The 24,422-nt window shown below is 40.7% G+C and overlaps 1 protein-coding gene across 4 annotated transcripts in view; it reads right to left on the bottom strand.

Moving 5' to 3' along the window:
• Window positions 1-24,422, bottom strand: part of CNST (consortin, connexin sorting protein) — a 118,643-nt gene that overhangs the window by 31,302 nt on the left and 62,919 nt on the right. For 3 of the 4 annotated variants that reach the window (XM_019422396.2, XM_053909418.1, XM_053909419.1), the window contains exons 3-7: window positions 14,528-14,578; window positions 11,971-12,176; window positions 4,121-4,151; window positions 2,181-2,267; window positions 1,607-1,721 (exon numbers count right to left, since the gene is read on the bottom strand). In XM_019422396.2, the coding sequence (XP_019277941.2) occupies window positions 1,607-1,721; window positions 2,181-2,267; window positions 4,121-4,151; window positions 11,971-12,176; window positions 14,528-14,578 (490 nt within the window). The remainder of the gene's footprint in view (window positions 1-1,606; window positions 1,722-2,180; window positions 2,268-4,120; window positions 4,152-11,970; window positions 12,177-14,527; window positions 14,579-24,422) is intronic. The other variant, XM_019422404.2, reaches the window with a different exon arrangement.

Raw genomic sequence — 24,422 nt, 5'->3', positions numbered from 1 at the left:
TGATTTCATGGTTCGTGGGTTTGAGTCCTGCATCAGGTTCTCTGCTGTCAGTGCAGAGCCTGCTTCAGATCCTCTGTCTCCCTCCCTCCCTCCCTCCCTCTCTCTCTCTCTCTCTCTCTCTCTCAAAAATAAACAGTAAAAAAAAAACAAAAACAAAAAAAAGAGATTTAAATAATTAAAATATCTGCAACACATTAAAAACTATTAGTTCCATGGGAAAGGCAGGGAAAGTGTCTACACTGAATATTTTGAAAGTAAGAAAACAATCTCCTGGGGCACCTGGGTGGTGGTTAAGTGTCTGACTCCTGATATTGGCTCAGGTCATGATCTGACTCATGAGTTTGAACCCCATGTTGGGCTCTGCGCTGACAGTGCAGAGCCTGCTTGGGATTTTTTCCTCCCTTTCTCTCTGCCCGCCGCCCCCCACCCCGCCCCAATCCCCTGCGCCTATGCATGCATGCTCTCTCAAAATAAATAAATAAACATTACAAAAAAAAAAAAAAAAAAAAAGGGCAGACTGCCACATGCAGTGCCTTGTTAAAACAAACAAACAAACAAACAAACAAACAAACAATCCCCCCTTTATCTATTTGTAAAGATTCCATTATTTTAAACCTCTATGAAGTTGAAAGTTGATCTATTTATAACATGCTAAGAAACTGGGTTATAATGCACAGTCCCTAAAAATACTGTTTCAAAGGTTCAAATTAACAGAAGGCAACTGTTACCATGAGAGGTGAATGAGCATCATTTCTGAATCCACAGTGATTCTTTAAAGGCTGATCTCCAAAATAATCAGACCCCAAAACAACCATCTGCTACCTGAGCTAAACAACAATTACTTGGGTCTGTTGCATTATTAACAAACTGAGTTTCAGTTTACTCTGTGATTCTGGAGGAAAAGGATATGAAGTTATCAACAGAATGGAACCTTTCAGCTTCTGAATGGAGGATGTTGTGCATCTCAGAAATCTGCATTCGTTTGAAGACAGTCATGCCCCCTCACCTTGAGAATTTCGAGACTTAAAATAATGATTTCAAAAAATCTATGCAAGTGCTTTGTTATCACTACAATTTAGTTTTAAAAATCCAATTTGATACAAATAAAGCAATTTAAAATTATCTGGTAAATATAAAAAAATTATATGGTAAACATAGCTTTCCTTCTGTAGTATTTTGGTTAAATATTGTACTGTTTTTGCTTCCCACTAGTAGACAAATCTTACAGTTGTTTTTTTTTCTACAACATACAAACACTGGCAAACAACTACAATAAAAAAAATCCTAATACACGCTTTTTTTTCCATTTGAATCACCTAATCTCTTAGTCAAAAAGAGACCAAAATTAGATGTTACATTTTACAATTTCTGATCAGAAGGTGCTTCGAACTTACGTAAAGTTGAACTCTTACAATGCTCAGGCTAAGAAATTGAGATAAAAGCTAAGGAAGAAACCTAATCGTTTCATTTTACCTGCTTTAATTTCTCCAGCTGAAAATATTAACAAAGAAATAAAAAATGGATCATGGATTTCAAATATTCAGTGCTACAATGCTTCTTCAATGCTCTATTCCAACTCATTCTACACAAATACTGATGTACTTACTCTTGATGTGTTGTGCAAAATTTAGTAAGCCGTTCAAAATCTTCACCATTAAATCCTTTTTCTGAATTCCTTACAGATGTAACTGTATGTGGCTGTACAGTTTTCCATTTTGTTTCTAAATGTAAGATATTTGTTAATTACTGGCGATTACGAAACATATTTAGGAGGGCAAAAGTAGTTGACTGGTGTCACTGATAAAGATCACCATGCAAAATTATCTCCTCACACAACCCAAGTTAACACAGTTACAAATAGCTAAGTGATTACTTTTCGGTAGGAGTAAATACTATCCCAGAGACTAAATTAGCCAATAGGCCCTGCCAGGGGATCAGAAGAAATGCAGAGTTGTAAGTGTTCTCTTCTTGCCATTGATAGGAAAAGCAAAACACAAAGAGAGAAATTTTCTCACAGTGACCCGGACTTGGGGTAAAAATGATACCTTCTTTGCAACATTAACTTGAATGTGGAAACATCTATTTCCTGATTTATAAAACCAGGTCAAATATGTTAAATGTCCAGATAGGAACATGCTAGATTACTGATAATTGCACATCCCATGTCAGTCCGTACTTACCCCACTCTTCTTGAATGGCAGAGAGGTTTGCGAGCAATTTCTCATGATACAGTCGTTCAAGCTGAATGAACTTCATTGCTTTCTCATCTGAATAGAAAATTTGAGGAAAATAGAAATCTGGACTCTTTACATTTAGCCTAATATCTTAAGAAGAATGTTCTATGGAAATTGGGAAATTTGGAGCTTACCAAAAAACGAAAGGAGTCTAAATATTTTTAGGTTTAAACAAATCTTTTTAAGTAGGGTTTCCTGGTTTTGGAGTAGGTAAGTTTTCATACAGCGTGGGATGCCATAGTTATGTGGGTTCCGTTCCAGCAGCAAACAGAAACAAAAAGGTTTTAATGCTGAAGGAATGCCTGCTTGCGAATATATCTCTAGAAGAATCAATTAAAAGTAATGTAATTGGAAACAGCACCCACAGGGAATCCTAGAGTCTAAGTGTTTCCCATTTTTCCCCCTTAAATCACCTTCTGTCAAGCAACTGTGCTACTAAGTCAGGTGTGTTCCTGATAATCCACTCACCTTGACCCTCGACTTACTTCCCACCGAAGGCTTTTCTCCCACAACACCAAAGGGTTACACGCCTGAACAAGGACAGAGCACAACATTATATGGGTCTTTTGTGGAAATTTACCCAACTGGCCAGAGGGATTCTCATAATTACGTGCGTCTACTCTTTTGTGGGATTTTCGTATAAACTTCCGCCTTCTCCATCCGTATCATGCATTTAGCATCATAGGAGGTCGTGATAAATTGTCCAGCTGTCTATCTTCCTTTGGGCCTTGTTCTAAATGTTGACCCAGAAAGAAGGAAGAGAAAAAACTCGCTGTTTAGCTTTCTGCCCTTCCCACGATAACCGAGGTTTATCCACCGCCTAGGCGGGGGATCATCAAGTAGGCCAGGGGGAAGCGGGGTGATTCCATTTTCCATTTCCCTCTGCCCGAAAGTACACCAATGTTTCTCAAACTTTATTGGACACAAACAGTATCTGGGAAACTTGCCAAAATGCATATTCCTGGGTCGGATCCCCGAAGCTCTGATTCTCAGGCCCCTGGATTCGCATACCAAGAAGCTCCCCGAGATGTGGGTGCTGGTCTTCATGCACTACGAAGTACTCACTATTTGGTTAGAAAAGCGTTCTAGCCACATTTCCACCAGAATTAGATTTCCCACACGCTTAGTCATGAACTGCCACCGTCTCAAGTTTCCACAGTTTGTCTGACAGGGATAATAGCTGCTTCTCCCGCAGTCTGCTTAGAGACGTGGTAAAAGTCAACAAAGTTAGCAGGAGAAACACATTGCACCAATGGGGAAATACAGGTAAGTTTAGGGCACATTCTTTCTAGAGAGTAGATATTGGGCCATCCCTGAAAAAGAGAAGCCATTTATAAAAAGGCCAAGTGGAAAACTGGGGGAAGAAATGTTTCTGATAGAGAAGCTAAGCTCCTGCCTGGGCGGTCTCACTTGACAGCATCTATCCTGTTTCTATTACAAATGAAGAATTCGGTCTTCCTTTTGCAGCCAGAAGTTATAATAAGAAAGTCCTGAGATTTACCAGGTGTAGTATGGCCAAATGAATATCACTTGACTTGGACTTCTGTTTTAATTCAAAAGAAAGAAAATCCAATAGATTTTCAAATTATACTTTTCAGGAATGTGCTTCTCTCCCCCTCTCCTAAACACGCAAATATTGATATTATGGTAAAATTTGGGCTTCTACATGTCAGGTCAAATTTGGGTGGTTCTAGAGAATTTTCCGGAGTAGCAGAAATTCTCTACATCTTGCTTTCTGAGGTGGTTACATGGGTGGACACAGCTGTTAAAACCCACTGAAAACAACAGACATAAACATGTTGTATGTAAATCTCAATTTTAAAAACATGGGCAGTTCTCTATGAGTCAGTCCTATGAATTTCTTCCTGAAATTAAGAAAAGGATACAGTCTTCCTCCTGGAAATAGGACTCTGCTATCTGTCAAACAAACAAACAAACAAACAAACAAACAAACAAACACAGGAAATTAGATTCATATTTGGATGAAAAGGCAAACCTGGAAAACATCAAGACCTTGACACTCTCAGAATGTCATCAAACTAAGAAAACTCTTATTCACCAGATGAGAAGAAATCTGACTGTAGGCACAGGACACATTTCTGAAGTCACTTATCACAAGCAGAGTAAACATAGATGTTCTTTGGTCTTTACACAACCTCTCTTCCTACTCTACTTCACATCAAAGCAAACTTCACCGATTTGTTAGAGTTTAGAAGTAAGAACTCTAACGAATGAGGAAAACGCTACAGGGGCTTGTAAAGATATAGGGCGAGGGAAAGAGTGACTGACTATGTATTGTAAATCACAAAGTTAAAAGGCGTCAAGTCACATGAGACTCATGTGCATTTCACAAACTACCTCACGGGACACTGACTTTTGGTTCTCTTTCGATATTTCACAAAAGGCCAATAGTGCTAAACGTTGAGCAACGACGGCTGGAATATATACAAAGTGCCACACAGTATAAAGGGCACTGGATGGGGGGGTCCAGAGCCTCAGGATCTGGACCAAGTCGAGGCTGATCAGTTACCAGATTCATTCTAACGCATACTTCAATTGAAAAATTCTTGGCCTCTAAAAACGCGGGGATCTTTTATTTCTATCTTTATTTAGATATGGCATTAACAGAACAGTAAAACTGAAAGTATTCACTGAGAAACATTTGCATAAACTGTTGTCATATTTAGAGTATTTCACATAAGTCCTTTACACTTGTAAAACCGTTTCATTCTTACTAAGTCTCTAGTTAAAAAAGGTGTTCCATTTATAGATCCCTATCTCCATTTTCCAGCTCTCTGCCAATGCAAAGAGCAATGAAGTCCTTGTCAAACCTATAATCAAGCAACAAAGAGGAATGTTTTCCCCCAAGTCCTATGGTGGCAACAGCATACTTTTAAAAGAAAATATTTGCCTAGCTTAAAATTTATACGGCAGCTCTAACATTTTTCTATGGGCGACATACGTAACTGGACTCAATCACTTCTCTGTCAAGTTTTAATTTCACCTAAAGCTTGAGCCCACACTTATTTTCTATTCTCAGGACTCTGCAAAGGATAAACTGCTTGTCTTTATCAGCTCATCAATCTAAAGGTGTGCTATATTGGTCCTACTGGAACCACAGCAGATTGTCAATATTTGACCACTTTTTACTCCCAAAACAAGAATTTCATATACTACAACCAGCAGTGTGCTGGTCCGTGTCTAACCTCTGGCCCCTGAGTGCTGGAGAGAGCCCTGATTTGTAGCATTTGCTCGTTTCTGTGGTGTCAATACTTCCATCACGGCCAATCCTGAGCTCCCAGCATGATGGACGTCACTGGATGTGGTTCTCATGAGCCAGCAGTGGTGAGCACCACTGGGTTACAACTAACAGAAACCAGTGTCATTTCGTTTATCAACTTCTCGTGAAAAATCGACTACCCATCACATCCAACACGGTTTCTGGTTGCCCACGACAATTAGATTTCTGGCTCTTCAAAGCTATTCTCCTTGCCTGCTGCATTTGTGCACCACTGGCACAGTCATTTATAAAAAGCTGCACACGCTTACAAACCAGACTTTCTGGCACTACAGAAATATACATTTCAATTAGCTTCCAGATTTCTGTGACAGTTCCAGTAACCTAAAAGCAACCACAGAGAGAGGGTCATGAGACCCAATGCCTCAAAAGTAAAAGGCATTTCCAGGTGAAAGGGCATCTGAGAAAATAAATACACTGCCCCGGTAGAAGCCCGCCCCTGGCCAGTCTAGCAGGCCAAGAGAAGACTGGCTCTCCTTTGATATCCCAGGTCTAAATCTTGGAGGTAGCCTGGAATGGCAGAGAGAACGCGGAGTGTGGAGGTGAGTAATTGACCTGTGTTCTGGTCCAAGCTTTGCTACCACTGGCCATGTGACCTTGGACAGATATGTCATCTCATGTCTCAAGCCGCAGCTTCCCTTATCCGTCCGACAGGGACAGTAACAACTACAACTCTCTGAGACCAGGTTGCTAGGCTGCTGTAAAGGGTAATGAGGGAGTACGTGTCTAGCGTAGTGGTCAACACACAGCAGCAAGTGCTGAGAATGGTTTCTGAGTCTGAGTCTGACCCAGAAGTACAAGATGCAGAGTAGAATCATGGGAAGAAGTAAGCTGAAAGTCACTTTGGGAGGGCAACAGTTTTAAGTCACCTACCAGGAACTAGAAAAGGGAAGTAGGAAGGTGTATTTTTTGACCCCAGTCACAGAGACTGGCTTCAAGGATCCCAGCACATCGATTTCCTGTCTGAGTCTGACACCAGTTCAGTATCAACTCACTGAGCACAGAGCACCCAGCTTGGTGTTTCCCTTCCCACTTCTATATGAAAGGCGTCCAAGTTTGTGAGTTCAGTTATATACTTAAAGCTAGCCTGCAGTCATATTAAATAAGTGTGTGAAAGATTACTCATACCGAGAACAAGAATTTTTAAGTGGAATCTTCAAGAGTTTCAAGAGCTAAAAATACAAGGATGTATCTGATGTAACTGTAGTCATGTTTCCAACAGCCTTTAGCACATATTCAATGATACATCACTTCCAAAATAAGGGACTCTCCCTCTCCAATTCCTCATTTCTGTTAATGGTACCACCACTCGCCCAGCCGCATCTCCTGGTCATCTCTGACTTCTCTCATCTGCTTTGTACCCCCACCAAATCCTAGTGACTGTCCCCTCAAGAGGACTGCGATCCATCCCTCTCCGTATCCATCGCCGCCACCGTAACCCCCAGGCTGTCCTCACCTTATGTTTGAATGATCAGTGTCTCCTTTCAGTTATTTTCATTAAAACCGTGTGTGCCTGTGGCATATGGAGTCACAGAGCCCTATAATATGTGCTCACAAAGCCCTGCCACTCTTGCCCTTTTCTCCTTTCTTCGGGAGCAAGCATTCAGAGTCCTTCCGGTTTTTTTCTTTTAACCTGTGTCTCCCTACACATTATGCCTATTTTGGTCATTTCTGGATTTTTCAGTTTTAGAAGATGAGGACTGAGTCTTTTGCTCCCCTCAGCCTAGCCCTGCAAACACACGCTACATGTACACATTCTGTGACACCCCCCCCCTCCCCCCCCCGCCCACACACACACTGTTAGCCTGTTACGGGTAGATAACATCTAATGTGTACCTTATCGTGAGCCTATCCAGATAGTAAACTCTTACTACTTTTCCCTTCCTGAAAACCGTTTGTTTTCCCTGGAGTTACTTTTTTCTTTCCTTTTCCCTCCCACTTTTTTTTTTTTTTTTTTTTTTTGGGTGGGGGGGGGACACAGTTTTCCATGCACTTGTCACTTAGACAACTCCAAACACATCACCAAGAGTCTAAATCTGCCCTCGATACACTCAGGTACAGCAAATACTCAGAAATAGGAAAATGATATAGAAGTTTCTCCCTAGACTATTCTGATCCCCTCCAAACGGAACTGGTTACTCTCTCCTCAGTACAAAGCTGTCGTCTTAGAACATTCCTTCACCTACAGACTCCCTTCGCCTCTCTCCTAGGCAAGATCCCCAATTTCAGCTACTTCACATCCTGCTCCTTGGTTTAGTCCTTTGTTTCGGTGCAGCCTCTAGTGGTTTCCTCAGAAAGAGCAGAAAGGAGACACCAGAGGCCCTGAAGTAAGAGCATCCTTGGATACCTGAGGAAACACCAGAAGGCAAGTGTACCTGGAAAGGGGTGACTAAGAGGGAGAGTTTCAGAAACTGAGGTGTACCAGGGAACAGCACCGCACCGTGCAGGGTCTTCTAGGCCACGTAGGGATTTTAGCTTTTACTCTGATGAGAAGCCACGAGAGGGCTCTAAGCAGAGGCTGACATGACGTGACACATCTTCTCTGGGTCACAATGACTGCTGTATGGAGGACAGTGATAACATGGAAGAGGGAGAGGACAGGGTTTCTACAGTGAGGGGTTCACTGCGAGAACCAGGTGAGATGTGACGGTGTCCCGTACCGGGGTGGGGGCAATGAAGGAGGGAAGAAGGGCTCAGATTCCGGGCATATGTGGAAATAGGTCTGCAGCACTTTCTGACTGGAACTGGATGTGGGGGGAGGTAAATAAAATTTGGCTGTAAAGTATTTGGTCTCAGCAACTAAACGGATGGAGCTGCCGTTTAACAAAAGGGTCTGGAAGACTAGGAGAGCAGAAGATTTGGAAGAAAAACTGAAGTTTGATTTGGGACATCTTAAGTTTGAAATGCTCTGTAGACACCTCGGGAGGCCAGATACTGAAGCCCGGAGTTCAGAACTGCCTAGTGAAGTGCTCCAATGCTGAAAACTGAGTAATCTTTGGAGGACTCAACAAACGAGCCAGAGAAAGCATGGCTAGTGAGGCAAGACGTGAAAGCCAAGAAGGAAGGGTCCCAAAGGCAAATAAAGAAAGTGCTTCAAAATGGGAGTATGTGATTAACCTGTCAAAGGTTCTAATGCCTCCAGCAGGATGGAAACTGAGGACTGACCACGGATTTGCAACATGGAGGCCACCTACGACCTTCAGAATGTCATTTTGGTAGAGTGTGGGGACAAAAGCCAGACCAGAGTGGGTTCAAGAGAGAAGTGGGTATGCAATGTTACCCAAGCAGAATCCTTGTCCAAAATGGTTTAAACTGAATCACACCGTGGAGAGATAATCAGACAAAACCTAATTATGGGACATTCTACAAGAAGTCTTGGGCTCTTCATAAGGGTCAATGTTACGAAAGTTAAAAAAAAAACTTTTCAAAAAAAAAAAAAAAAAAAAAAAAAAAACTTTTCAGGCACAGACTGTTTCCCATCACGTAAGACTAAAGAGTCTTGACGACCGAATGCAATGTGTGGTCTTTCATGGGATCCTGGATTCGGGGAAAACTAGTCACATTTGTGGAACAACGTGAGGAGAATTCAAATACAGGCTGTACGTGAAATAATACTATTTTACCAGCATCTCGTTTCTTGTGGTTGATACAGGTCACGCAGAGGGGTACCCACGGTGTTGGGAAACACATGCGTGTGTATTTAGGGGTGATGTGATATGATACCTAAAAATTACGGTGTTTCAGTGGCAAATACATGTCTGTAGGGGGTGGGGGCCATGAAAATTCGGCAAAATGTCAGTAACTAGCAATTCCAGGGGAAAGACACAATGTGCCTTGCTGGGAGTTACTGAAATGGACGAAACGGCCTCCACCTCTCCCTGATTTGTGTCTCCCCTGGGAGGCGGATGGATTCAAGTCTTCTCGGCTGAAGAGCACACCCTGCAGCTCACTCCTGCTGCCTCAGCGCCTCTGCTGACCCCCAGCCTTCTCTCCAAGCAAGCGGTCTTTGAATTAGCGACAGTGAGGCTACAGTCATAATGCTTAGCATTTACTTGGCTCTTACTGTGTACCAAGCACTACGTCAAGTGCTTTTACGTGCATTATTTCATTGAGTCCTCTGCCATTTACAGAAGAAACTGAAAGCCACTGAGACTGTTAGTGGGGGAGCCCAAAGCCCCACTTTTAAACCACCACCATGTCCCCTAAGCCCCTCTGTCAGGGGAGGACGGATTGCTCAGACATGTAAGAAGCACGGCCTATAGGACTCAGCAAACTGATATGTTCCTGGGGGATTAGGGGTGGAATTTTATATTGAGACGTCAAAAAATTAAGTAAAAGGAGCCTGGCTGGCTCACTCATGTGACTCTTGATCTCAGGGTCGTGAGTTTGAGCCCCATGCTGGGTGCAGAGATTACAAAATAAGTAAATAAAAATACAAACAAACAGACACATAAACAAACAAACTTAAAAATTGTTTTAAATAATCTTGCGGCCTGATCAAGGTCTAGCAGTCCTAGAACTGCCTCGGCTGCAGGATCATATAGGAGTAGAAAAGAACATTCTTCTTACCTTTAACGAAACAACAGCCCAGTGACATAAACTTGAAAAGATTTGACTACATTTGCTATTTCCTTCTTTACTCCAAATGTCCTTTCCCTCAACTTTTTATCAAAATTCTACAGAAGAGTTCAAAGAAGAGTGAAACCAACAGCCATTTACCTCTTATTAGATCTGTCAAATGTTGACATTCTGCCAAATTTGCTTTCTCTGCCTTTCCCCCTCTTACATACTTTTTCCTACTGAAATGTCATACGTCATGATAAGTGAAAATATCATAATATGGGCACTATGTCATTTTACTCCCAAACACTTGGGCATGTATCTCTCAAGAACAAGGACGCTATATACTACAAAACCTACAATTCTATTACCAAAAAGAAAAAGACCAAAAAAAAGTGGGGGGAGGGGGTGGGGAGCACCTGAGTGGCTCAGTCGGTTGAGCATCTGACTCTTGGTTTCGGTCAGGTCATGATCTCACGGTTCGTGAGTTCGAGCCCCACATGGTGCTCTGCACTGACAGAGAGGATCCTGCTTGGGATTCTGTCTCCCTCTCTCTCTGCCCCACCCCTGCTTGCTCTCTCAAAAATAAATAAATAGTCAAAAAAAAAAAAAAAACAAGAAAAAATTCTATTACTAGTCTCAAGAAATTAGAGCAATAAATAATATTATGTAACATACTGGCTATGTTCAAATTTCTCTCATGATGTTCCAAAAACAGATGCTCTGAATGGAAGAAACAAATTCTGACCCCAGAATTATAAGGAATTTGTTTTGTGAGGGAGTCTCAGTTTCTTCATTATTTTATTATTTTCACTTTAAAGGAAAAATAAAATGCAGCTCATATCTCATTTTTCTGAATGGGCTCTTGTGTAAAAAAGCTTCCTCTCTACCGTCTGGAACGCCTCCCAGTGTCCAGGCTCTTCACCTCCTAACTTACCCTCCCAATCATCAGCAGAGCTATTTTTCTAAAATCAAAATTTGAGGGGCACCTGGGCGGCTCCGTCGGTTAGGTGTCCGACTTTGGCTCAGGTCATGATCTCACGGTTCATGAGTTCGAGCCCCGCATCGGGCTCGGTGCTGACAGCTCAGAGCCTGGAGCCTGCTTCGGATTCTGTGTCTCCTTCTCTCTGCCCCTCTCCTGCCCATACTCTGTCTCTCTGTCTCTCTTTCAAAAAAAAAAAAAAAACATTAAAATTCAAATTTGATTTGGCACTCCCCTCACTAAAGACTCCCAGTCCCTAGAAGCAAGGCTTCCCTGCCCCCCACTATCCCATCTCTTTTCCAACTTAATCTCCAACAACATCCCCGCCATGTCTTTGCAGGAGCTGATCTGTCTTCCTGAACCAGCTCGCCCTGGTGAGCACCTGCATACCCCACAAAACCCAGCTCAAGAGTCACCTTCTTTTCTGCTGATGCCCACAGGACAAAGTTAATCACACGTGTTGTGCTTTTGTTGAATCTTAGATATATGTCTACGCTTAGTACACGCTTCTACAATTATTTACCTCTGTAAGTGTTGCTCCTACTCCACAGTGGCTCTCTTGAGGACATACTCAACTGTTAAGGAATCTCTGTTCCCCCCGAGTCTAGCAGAGTTTTCGGCATCCAGTTGGTACTTACTAAGCACTTGCTACACAGACTCCTATTCGTACACAGCGTATTCACCAAATAAAGGAAGGCAGTGATTATTTGAACGGACTGATCATCCATAGCCCATGTGTGGCCACCAGTAGTCGCATGCTAAATTGCCCACCAGCCACTGAGGCAGGGCCACCTCCCGGGCTCACCAAGGACAGGTGGGGGAGAGTCGGTCGCAGAGAACTGTATTTTACGTGATTATAAATGCTGAGGGCGGAAGGCAAGAGTGTAATGGAGTACCTGGTGAAGGCAAAGGGGAAGTGCTCTTGAATCCACCTGCTTAACTTCACCTCGGATAAGCGAGAACAGATACTGAAGAACTGGCTTCGGGGCTTCTGCTGGATCATTAGCATTTACTTCTGCAGACTCATCGTCACTAACAGCATGCGTGGACGCACTCAGCACGTTTTCGTGCATCAAAGGTGTGGTGTCCCCTGAAGAAAGTCCTTGAAGAAGTAAATAAAATGCCTAGGTTAGGATAAATTTTTGCCATGGTGAATATCTTAAAATAATTATGTCTGTTAAGCATACAATTTTCAAATAAAACTAATTATATGAAAAAAAAAAAGCCTAGAACCACAAGGTTTTGACTTCATGAAATTGTGCCATCCTCTGATTGCTTCTGTTAGCACACACATAAATCATCTTTTTTTTTTGTTTTGCAGAACTATTATTAAGAGTGTTAATAAAAAGAGCTCTAAAGGAAAGAATGTGGGTTAAAACCTGACCAGAAACTTGATTCTCCCAAAGGAAAAACGGATTAGCTGTAATTGGAAGTCTTGGCTTGCTCAAAAGAAAACAGAATTAAATAGGAAGGTAAATGCGCTTATCATATAAAATGGCTAAAGAAGTTAAGCCTTCCTCTTTAAACTCTGGTCTGATAACTTTACAACTACTTCTGGATCCCAGGAGAACAGCAGGAATTCAGATGCCAGATCTAATGACCATGGAAAATTCTTTCATAATAAAAACAAGTTAAGTAACATGAATTTCTTAAAAAAAAAAAAAAAAAAGATCAATGAATACATGTTTGACCCCACAGTTCCTGAAACGATGTACGAAATTTCACAAATTTAATCATTACACATTATAACTTCACCGTTCACTGAAATCTCAGTCTCCGTTTTGATTTTCATATTCAAATTGAACAGACTGTTTGCATCTGTACATTCAGCTGACTGGCCTCTGAAAACGATCTTTCTCAGTAAGTCAATGTGGGTACCACATTTGAGGATGCTCTCTGCAAGCTCTCCAGAGTGTGCCCAGAACCCAGTCTTCTACTGCCTTCTGAATAAATCCACTGCTCGGGGCACCTGGGTGCTTAGTCAGTTAAGTGTCTGACTTTGGCTCAGGTCATGATCTTGTGGTTTGTGAGTTTGAGCCCCGCGTTGGGCTCTGTGCTGACAGCTTGGAGCCTGAAGCCTGCTTTGGATTCTGTGTCTCCCTCTCCCTCTCTCAAAAATAAATAAACATTTAAAAAAATGTAAATAAACCCAATGCTCTAGCCAGAGGGGTCCGTTCTTCATCTTCCTAGTAACATATTCTGTGCCATTCTGAGCAATTACAGATTCTAACACCTGGAATATTTTCCTCCCAACTATGCCTATTTGTGTTTTACCCTAACAAAATACAGGTATTTCTCTATAGCAGCAGCCTAAGGTACATTTACTTTCCTCTGAATCCTGTATGGAGCCCTGTATTACACTGGACTGTGTAACAGTGAGTGGTGAAAGGTCTCATCTTCATTAGATCATAACTCCTGCACCACAGGGATTATTTTATGGGGCATGGTTGTTAGATCATCAGCAGATCTTCAGCACGAAAATTCCAAGTGCTGTGATTTCTAAAATTAGTCACTTAGGATGATTCCTTATATTTTAGAAATTCTATGAAGTTTATATCATTTGGAATCAAGGCTTAGTGATGGCTTGCCATTGTGCAGGGACAGTATTTGTGAAAACATGGATGATCCTTCTGCTTTCTAATTTTCTAATGGAATGACAGTAGTGATGAGGTGGGAAGAGAAGCGTTCCATAGAGAACTACTATTTCTTTCCCTTGTCCCTCCCCGCCAACACACATTTAATCTGATACAGACTTGTGATAAAGCCAGCCTCCCAAGTTCTATACTTCTCTTGATTGAATTCTTCCCACATAGTTATCAAACATTACTCTGTGCTTCCTCCTTGAAAAAATGCTGGAATTAGATCATGGTCATTTTCAGTAAAGGGAAGTTAAATAAAACCCTTGAAGAGTATTACCAGAGAAGGACAAGATTCTCAAAAGTAAAGAAAAAGGACAGATTTTAGGACTCTCTTATCTAAAGGAGGTCAAAACAGGGTCCCAGATAATGGAAATAGAAACATGCATTATGATCACTTCAATTAGTTAGACAGTGTGGATTCATAATGGTCATGGTTCCTGCTAGATTCGTTTTCTAAGTTATGGATATGCTGTGGATACATATTATTTGTCAACATGCAATAATTTGGTAAATAAAATTATGTAGCCACCAAAAGAAATCACAACAGAAAGAAGAGTATTTGTCATAAAACAAAGCCAACAAAAGTTCCAAAAGCATATATATAAGTCTAAAGATTCCAAGAGTAACGGAAGGCTAATGTCAACAATTAGAATATAGTATGTTAATCACCAAGTATAGGGAGGGAGTGGAAAATAAGAACCGGGCTCATATGGGTTAAGATGTCAGGGAAACTTGAAAGGCTCATACCACAAAAGGATTATCTATCAAGGTTGAAGATCATGAGTTTTAGAGAGGACTTAATTACAAAACTTACCTCTTAAGATAACATTCCTTGCTGGGACAGGGTAGTATAAATCAAAGAGCACTGGAATAGGAGCAAGAGATATCAGTTCTGTCACTATTTTTCCAAGTGACCTTGGATTAGACATTTTCTTTTCTTTTTTTTTTTATTTTATTTTATTTTATTTTTTTTAATTTTTTTTTTTCAACGTTTTTTATTTATTTTTGGGACAGAGAGAGAGCATGAACGGGGAAGGGGCAGAGAGAGAGGGAGACACAGAATCGGAAACAGGCTCCAGGCTCCGAGCCATCAGCCCAGAGCCTGACGCGGGGCTCGAACTCACGGACCGCGAGATCGTGACCTGGCTGAAGTCGGACGCTTAACCGACTGCGCCACCCAGGCGCCCCGACATTTTATTTTCTATATTGTGGTTTCCTCATCTTTAACATGAAGGGACTGGCCAGATGAGACTTCAGATTCCTCCTAAATCTGACCATCTCAAACATTCAAAGTCTCCACAGTGATTCTGTCGTTTAAGAAATGTAGCCAGGCTGGCCACCATGACCACAGACTCTGGGCCAGCTCCCATGGACCCAGGCTCCAGTTTACCCTAGGTCCAAGCAACCCCTCACTGACCCGGCTTCAGGCTGAGTCCCATGGACCCAGGCTCCCAGTCAGCACCAGAGTCAGGCTGGCTCTTGCAGACGGGGTTGTCAGGCCCACCCCCCATGGTCTCTGGTACCTCACCTACCTCCATGGACCCAGGATCCAAGGCCCACCCACATGGACTCGAGCACCAGGCCTATCCCAGTGGACCCAGGCAGCAGGCCTGTCTACCTGCTGACCCAGGCTTCAGATTTGCACACCTGAGGACTCCAGCACCAAGCCTGCCCACGGACATCACCATATGGCCCACCCAGAGTCTCTGGAGAGTCTGACTAGTGGAGGGTTTCCCTGCTGAAGCCATTCTGTAAAGATGTGCAGACACCAACACAAGTCCACAAGGATCACAAATGATCAAGGAAACATGACATCACTAGAGGAAACTAATAGATTCAGTAAAAGGCCCTTAAAAATGGAGATCTATGAACTGCTTGACAAAGAATTCAGAATAATCCTCTTAGAGAAATTAAGTGAACTATAAGAAAACACAGATAGACAAACAAAATTAGGAAAATAATGTATGAACAAAATGAGAAGTTTAACGCAAAGACATAGAAACCATGATAAAAATCAAACAGAAATCCTAGAGTTGAATGCACTGAATTTCAATAGGGAACTCCAACAGTGGATTCAACCATGCAGAAGAAGGAATCCATGAACTTACTTAAAGATATGCCATTTGAAATTACCTGGTCAGAAGGGCGAAAAGAAAAAAGAATGAAGAAACCTTATGTGAACTGTGGGAAACAATTAAGAGAAACAATCCACGCATTACTGGAGTCCCAGAAAGAGAAGAGAGGGAAAAGGGGGCAGAAAGCTAACTTAAAGACATAGTGACTAAGAACTCTGCAAATATAAAGAAAGATTTGGACATCCAAGTTTATGAAGCTTATAGGTTCCCCAAAAGGATTAACCTAAAAAGATCTTCCCTAAGACATATTATAATAAAACGGTCTACTGTCAGAATGGCTAACATTAACAACTCAGGGAACAGCAGATGTTGGTGAGGATGTGGAGAAAGAGGATCTCTTTTGCATTGTTGGTGGGAATGCAAGCTGGTGCAGCCACTCTGGAGAACAGTATGGAGGTTCCTCAAAAAATTAAAAATAGAACTATCCTACCACCCAGCAATTGCACTACTAGGTATTTATCCAAGGGATACAGGTATGCTGTTTTGAAGGGACACATGCACCCCTATGTTTATAGCAGCACTATCAACAATAGCCAAAGTATGGAAAGAGCCCAAATGTCCATCGATGGATGAATGGAGAAAGAAAATATGGTGTATATATACAATGGAGTATTACTCAGCAATCAAAATGGATGAAATCTTGCCATTTGCAACTACGTGGATGGAACTGGAGGGTGTTATGCTAAGTGAAATTAGTCAGAGAAAGACAAAAATCATATGTCTTCACTCATATGAGGACTTTAAGAGACAAAACAGGTGAACATAAGGGAAGGGAAACAAAAATAATATAAAAATAGGGAGGGGGACAAAACATAAGAGACTCTTAAATATGGAGAACAAACTGAGGGCTGCTGGAGGGTGTGTGTGGGGGGGTGGGTGGGCTAAGTGGGTATGAGGCACTAAGGAATCTACTCCTGAAATCACTGTTGCACTATATGCTAACTAACCTGGATGTAAATTAAAAAATAAATAATTAAAATAATAATAATAATAATAATAATAATAATAAAACCATCTAACATCAAAGAAATAAGAGTATTTGGAAAACAAGCAAGTATGGAGCCTGCTTGGGATTCTCTCTCTCTCTGTCTCTCTGTCCCTCTCCTGCTCACATTCTCTCAAAATAAATAAATAAACATTAAAAAAAAAAAAAAAACAGTAAGAGAGGGGCACCTGGCTGGCTCAGTCAGTAGAGCATGCAACTCTTGATTTCGGGTTGTGATTTTGAGCCTCACACTGGGTGTAGAGATTACTTAAAAAAAAAAAAAAAAGAAAGAAAATGAAAAAGAAAAAAACAACCCTCAGGGTAGGTTTCCAGCTCCCAAAGCTCCTGTAATAACATTGGTAAACTAGGTAGAAAATACAAAATAGTAATAATTAAAAAAAAAAAAAAAAAAGCAAGAGAAAAACAAATTCCCTCACACACCAGGGATTCACGGATTTCAGGACACATACACTGCAGGCCTGGAGACAATGGAACAATGTCCGACATGCTGGATTTCAAAATAATTTTGATGTCATTACTTGTGATGTCACATGAGGCTTACACAAGTTTTCTTAAAAATAATTAAGTGTAGGGGCGCCTGGGTGGCGCAGTCGGTTAAGCGTCCGACTTCAGCCAGGTCACGATCTCGCGGACCGTGAGTTCGAGCCCCGCGTCAGGCTCTGGGCTGATGGCTCGGAGCCTGGAGCCTGTTTCCGATTCTGTGTCTCCCTCTCTCTGTGCCCCTCCCCCGTTCATGCTCTGTCTCTCTCTCTGTCCCAAAAATAAATAAAAAACGTTGAAAAAAAAAATTTTTTTTTAAAAAATAATTAAGTGTAATAATACATCGCATTTAGTACAAAAATTCCTTCTGATACATAAAAGTTTTCTGGTAAGGATGTTTGTAGTTAAGAAGCAAAACCAAATAAAAACATATACTGTGCAACATGTAATTTCATCTTTGCTACAAAGTATACGTAGATGGTTCCATTTAAATAAAACTCTGTTTTGCCAGATATGGATCTATACATCTAGACAGGAACATAAAATTCTATTTAACTTTCATCTATGAAAGTCAAATGAGTTACAGTTAAAACTCCGCATTAAGCAATTTGATGATACTATTTATAAGCAGATGCAGATGGTGACAAACTCATAGGCCCTAACTTGATACCTGTCAACTTCATCAAGCTCCAAAATCAACACCAGAGTTTATATGCACCTACTGAGGGTTTTTTAAAAAAATTATTTGAACTACCTTGGGCCACAAATTAAAAGAATTATCTTGATTGAGAGGTTTTATTCAATTTATCATACCACCTGAATTCTATTTTGACACATAATTATTTAATTCCGTTATAGTTAAGATATTAGTTTCAGGTGTACAATATAGTGATTCGACAGTTCCATACATTACTCTGTGCTCATCATGAGAAGTGTACTCTTAATCTCCATTATCTATTTCATCCATCCCCCCACCTACCTCCCCTTTGGTAACGGGCAATTTGTTCTCTATAGTTAAGTGTTTCTTGGGGGCACCTGGGTGGCTCAGTCAGTTGGGTGTCTGACTTCAGCTCAGGTCATGATCTCGTGGTTCGTGGGTTCGAGCCCCGCATCAGGCTCTGTGCTGACAGCTCGGAGCCCAGAGCCTGCTTCAGATTCTGTGTCTCCCTCTCTCTGCCCCTCCCCTGCTTTGTCTCTCTTTCTCAATAATAAATGTTTAAAAAAAATTTTAAAAAAAAGTGTTTTTTGGTTTGCCATTTTTTCCTTTGTTCGTTTTGTTTCTAAAATTCCACATATGAGTGGGGTGCCTGGGTGGCTCAGTAGGTTAAGTGGCCAACTTCAGCTCAGGTAATGATCTCATGGTTTGTGAGTTCGACCCCTACATCGGGCTCGATGCTGTTAGCACAGGGCCTGCTTCATATTCTCTGTCTCCCTCTCTCTGCCCCTCCCCTGCTTGCACTCTCTATCAAAAAATATACATTAGAAAGTATATTTGAAGGGGCACCTGGGTGGCTCAGTCAAACATCTGACTTCAGCTCGGATCTTGCAGTTTGTGGGTTCAAGCCTCACGTCAGGCTCTGTGTTGACAGCTTAGAACCTGGAGCCTGCTTTGGATCTGTGTCTCCCTCTCTCTCTCTGCTCCTCCCCTGCTTGCACTCTGTCTCTCAAAAATAAACATTAAAAAAAAAAGTATATTTGAAGAAATAATAGCTGAAAATGTCCCAAATTTGAAGAAAAACATGAACCTACACATCCAAGAAGTTCAACAAACTCCAAGCACAATAAATTCAAAGAGAGCCACATTTATTTGTTTTTTTAATGTTTATGTATTTATTATTTTTTAAATATGAAATTTATCGTCAAATTGGTGTTCATACAACACCCAGTGCTCATCCCAACAGGTGCCCTCCTCAATACCCATCACCCACCCTCCCCTCCCTCCCACCCCCCATCAACCCTCAGTTTGTTCTCACTTTTTAAGAGTCTCTTATGCTTTGGCTCTCTCCCACTCTAACCTCTTTTTTTTTTTTTCCTTCCCCTCCCCCATGGGTTTCTGTTAAGTTTCTCAGGATCCACATAAGAGTGAAAACATATGGTATCTGTCTTTCTCTGTATGGCTTATTTCACTTAGCATCACACTCTCCAGTTCCATCCACGTTGCTACAAAGGGCCATATTTCATTCTTTCTCATTGCCACGTAGTACTCCATTGTGTATATAAACCACAATTTCTTTATCCATTCATCAGTTGATGGACATTTAGGCTCTTTCCATACTTTGGCTATTGGTGAGAGTGCTGCTATAAACATTGGGGTACAAGTGCCTCTATGCATCAGTACTCCTGTATCCCTTGGGTAAATTCCTAGCAGTGCTATTGCTGGGTCATAGGGTAGGTCTATTTTTAATTTTTTGAGGAACCTCCACAATGTTTTCCTGAGTGGCTGCACCAGTTTGCATTCTCACCAACAGTGCAAGAGGGTTCCCGTTTCTCCACATCCTCTCCAGCATCTATAGTCAAGGAGAACCACATTTATTTTTTATTTTTATTTTTTAATATATGAAATTTATTGTCAAATTGGTTTCCATACAACACCCAGTGCTCATCCCAAAAGGTGCCCTCCTCAATACCCATCACCCACCCTCCCCTCCCTCCCACCCCCCATCAACCCTCAGTTTGTTCTGTTTTTAACAGTAAGGAGAGCCACATTTAGACACATTATAGGTAAATGATCAAAACCCAGACACCAAAAAAAAAAAAAAAAAAGAATCTTTCCTTTTTTTTTTTTTTTTTTAAATTTAGGTACACTTGACAATTATTTTCAGGTGCACAACTTACTGATTCAACAACTCTACGTTATGCTACATTCAGTACAAGTGTAGCTACTATCTGCCCCATTACATCGCTCTTACAGTAGCCTGACTGTATTCCCCATGCTGTGTCTTTTATTCCCCTGACTTATTCACTCTATAACTGGAAGCCTGGATCTCCCTCCTCCTTTCACCCACTTGCCTCTTCTCTCACTCCCCATCCCCTCTGGCAACCATCAGTTTGTTCTTTATGTTTATAGGTCTGATTCTGCTTTTTGTTTGTTCATTTGTTTTGTTTGTTTTAGATTCCACTTATGACTAGAATCATATGGTATTTGCTTTTCTCAGTCTGATTTTTTTCACTTAGCACAATGCCCTCTAGGCCCTTCCATGCTGTCTCAAATGGCATGATCTCATCCTTTTTTATGGCTGTGTAATATTCCACTGTATGTATATATGTATGTATACGTGTGTGTGTGTGTGTACACACACACCCCATTTTCCATACCTTGGCTACTGTAAATAATGCTGCAATAAACAAGGGAGTGCACATGTCTTTTTAAATTAGTGTTTTGTTTTCTTTGGGTAAGTACAGGAAAGTAGAATTATTAGATCATATGGTATTTCTATTTTCAATTTTTCTGAGGTACCTCCATACTGTTTTCCACAGTGGCTGTACCAATTTCCATTCCCATCAACAGTGCATGAAGGTTCTTTTTTCTCCACACCCTCGCCAACCCTTGTTATTTCTTGTCTTTTTGATTACAGTCATTCTGATAGGTATGAGGTGATACCTCATTGTGGTTTTTTCATTTTCCTGATGATGAGTGAGGTTGAGCATCTTTGCATCTGTCTGTTGGCCATCTGGACGTCTTTTTTTGAAAAATGTCTATTCAGGTCGTCTGTCCACTAAAAAAAATTTTTTTTAATGTTTATTTATTTTTGAGAGAGACAGAAACAGAATGCAAGTGGGTTAGGGGCAGAGAGAGAGGGAGACACAGCATCAGAAGCAGGCTCCAGGCTCTGAGCTGTCAGCACAGAGCCCAACATGGGGCTCGAACCCATGAGCTGTGAGATCATGACCGAAGCTGAAGTCAGACGCTCAACCTACTGAGCCACCCAGATACCCCTTCTCTGCCCATTTTTAATTGGATTGTTACTCATGTATATATTTTCTGGTGTTCAATTGTATAAATTCTTTATATATTTTGGATACGAACCCTTTATCAGATATATTGTTTGCAAATATCTTCTCCCATTCAACAGGTTGCCTTTTTGTTTTGTTAACAGTTTCATTTACTGCAAAAATGGCTTTTTATTTTGGTGTAGTCCCCATAGTTTATTTTTGCTTTTGTTTCCTTGCCTGAGGAGACAGATCTAGAAAAATGTTGCTAAGGCCAATGTCAAAGAGATTACTCCGTATGTAAAACTTTAGGTCTCACAATTAAGTATTTAATCCATTTTGAGCTATTTTTGTGTGTGGTAAAAGAAAGTGTCCAGTTTCATTCTTTTACAGTTAGCTGTCTAGTTTTCCCAGCACCATTTATTAAAAACGCTGCCTATCCTCATTGTATATTCTTGCTTCCTTTGTCATAGATTAACTGACCGTATAATTGCGGGTTTATTTCTGGGCTCTCTGTTCTGTTCCATTGATGTACCTGTTTTTCTGCCAGTACAATACTGTTTTGAGTACTACAGATTTATAGTCTATCTTGAAATCTGGTATTATGATACCTCCACCTTTGTTCTTTCCCAAGATTACTTTGACCTTTGGGGTCTTTTGTGGTTCCAAACACATTTTAGTATTATTTGTTCTAGTTTTATGAAAAATGCAATTGGTATTTTGACAGGGATTGAACTGAATATCTTTCCATTTGTATCATCTTCAATTTATTATTTTTTAATGTTTATCTGTTTTTGAGAGACAGAGAGAGAGTGGGTGCAAGCATGGGAGGGACAAAGAGAGGGGGAGAGAAAATCCCAAGCAGGCCCCACACTGTTAGTGGGAAGCCTGACATGGGGCTCTATCCCATGAACCATGAGATCATGACCTGAGCCGAAGTCGGAAGCTTAACTGACTGAGCCCTCCAGGCGCCCTTTTGGGGGAGTGTTTAGGATATTCTGTGTATAATATGTCATCTGCAAATAGAGTTAAAAAAAAAACAACAAATTCTGAAAGAAGAGAGAGAAGACTCATAAACAAGGGAATCTTCAATAAGAATCACAGCTAATTTCTCTTCCCAAACCATGGACGTCAGAAAACAACGAGAAGACATATTCTTTGTTTTTTTTTTTTTTTTTGAGAGAGATGATATATTCAAAGTACTGAAAGAAAAGGATAGTCAACCAAAAATTCTATAAGAGAACTATCCCTCAAAAATGAAAGCGAAATTAAGACACTCTCAGACAAACAAATGCTTAGAGGGGATGGGACTTGAAGAGCTATATGACAATGAAAGCTAAAGGGAGTCCTCTGGGCTGAAATGAAAGAACACTAGATGGTGACTCAAATCCACACGAAGAAATAAAAAACACTGGTTACAATAACAACACAGGCAAAAATAAAAGCATAACTGTACTTTTGGTTTGTGACTCCTTTTTCCATATGATTTAGAAGGCAAATGCATTAAAAAATAATTGTAACTATGTTAATTGGCAAACAATATATGAAAGGTGTAATCTCCAACAACAATAATAAAAAGGAGGAGACCGATATACACGGGCAGAGTATTGGTATCAAACTAGGCTGTTATAAGCTTAATGTGTTAATTGCAATCCCCAAGGAAACAACTACACAAACAGCTAAAAATATTCAGAAAAGAACAGAATCAAAATGGGACACTATAAAAAATTTCTTAATAAGGGAAAAAAGGCAGTAATTGAGGAACTGAGGAGCAAAAAACACGCAAGACAGAAAACAAATAGCTCAATGCCAGGGGCACCCGGGTGGCTCAGTCAGTTGACTTTCAGACTCTTGGTTTTGGCTCAGGTCATGACCTCACGGTTCATGAGTTCAAGCCCCACATCAGGCTCCATGCTGACAGTATGGAACCTGCTTGGGATTTTCTCTCTCCCCTTCTCTCTGCCCCTCTCATGGGCAGTGTATAAATAAACTTAAAAAAAAAAAAACAAAAAAAAACAACCCTCAATGCCGGAAGTAACTCCTTACCTTATTGGCAATTACTTTAAATGTAAATGGTTTAAACTCTCCAATTAAAAGGCAGATGTTAGCAGAATGGATGGCTTCACTGATGAATTCAACCAAACATTTAAAGAAAAATTAACATGAATTATTTGTACACTCTTCCCAAAAACTGAAGAGGAAGAAATACTTTCTAAATCATTCTATGAGGTCAGCATTTCCTTGATCCCAAAGCCAGACAAAGACATCACAAAAAAAGAAAATATAGACCAATATCCCTTATGAATATAGATGCAAAAATGTTGAACAAAATACTAGGAAACTAAATTCAGCAGCATATTAAAATGATTGTACACTGTGATCAAGTTGGTTTTATCCTAAGAATTCAAGGGTGGTTCAACATAAAAGCAATCAATGTAATATACGATGTTAATAAAATGAAAAAAAAAAATACCACATGACTGTCTCAAATAATACATAAAAAACATTTCACAAAATCTAACACCGTTTTCTGATAACTACTCTCAATAAATCAGGAGAAGTGGACTTCCTCAATATAATAAAGGCCACTTATGAGAAACCCACAGCAAACACTGTACTCAGGTGAAGACTGGGAGCTTTCCCCCTAAAGTCAGAAATAGGACAAAGATGACCACTTTGCCACTTCTATTCAACATAATGTTGGAAGTTTTAGCCAGAGTAATTAAGGAACAAAAAGAAATAAAAGGCATCCTAATTGGAAAGGAATAAGTAAAACTATCTCTATTTGCAAACGACCTGATCTGATATCTAGAGAACACTAAGGACTCCACACATAAAGAATTATTAGAATGGGGTGCCTGGGTGGCTCAGTTGGTTAAGTGTCCAACTTCTGCTCAGGTCATGATCTGGCAGTTTGTGGGTTCGAACCCTGTGTTGGGCTCTGTGCTGACAGCTCGGAGCCTGGAGCCTGGAGCCTGCTTTGGATACTGTGTCTGCCTCTCTCTGCCCCTTCTCCGCTCACACTCTGTCTCTCTCAAAAGTAAGTGAACACTAAAAATAAACATAAAAAAAGAATTATTAGACCTAGAAAATCAATTCAACAAAGCTGAAGCATAAAAAAATCAGTATGTAAAAAATCTGTTGTATTTCTCTTGAAG

Source organism: Panthera pardus, unplaced genomic scaffold (assembly GCF_024362965.1).
Source record: "Panthera pardus isolate Hobbes unplaced genomic scaffold, ASM2436296v1 HiC_scaffold_21, whole genome shotgun sequence".
Taxonomy (NCBI): Eukaryota; Metazoa; Chordata; class Mammalia; order Carnivora; family Felidae; genus Panthera; species Panthera pardus.
The sequence above is the reverse complement of the archived record's forward strand: the minus strand, read 5'-3'. Positions and strand labels throughout refer to the sequence as shown.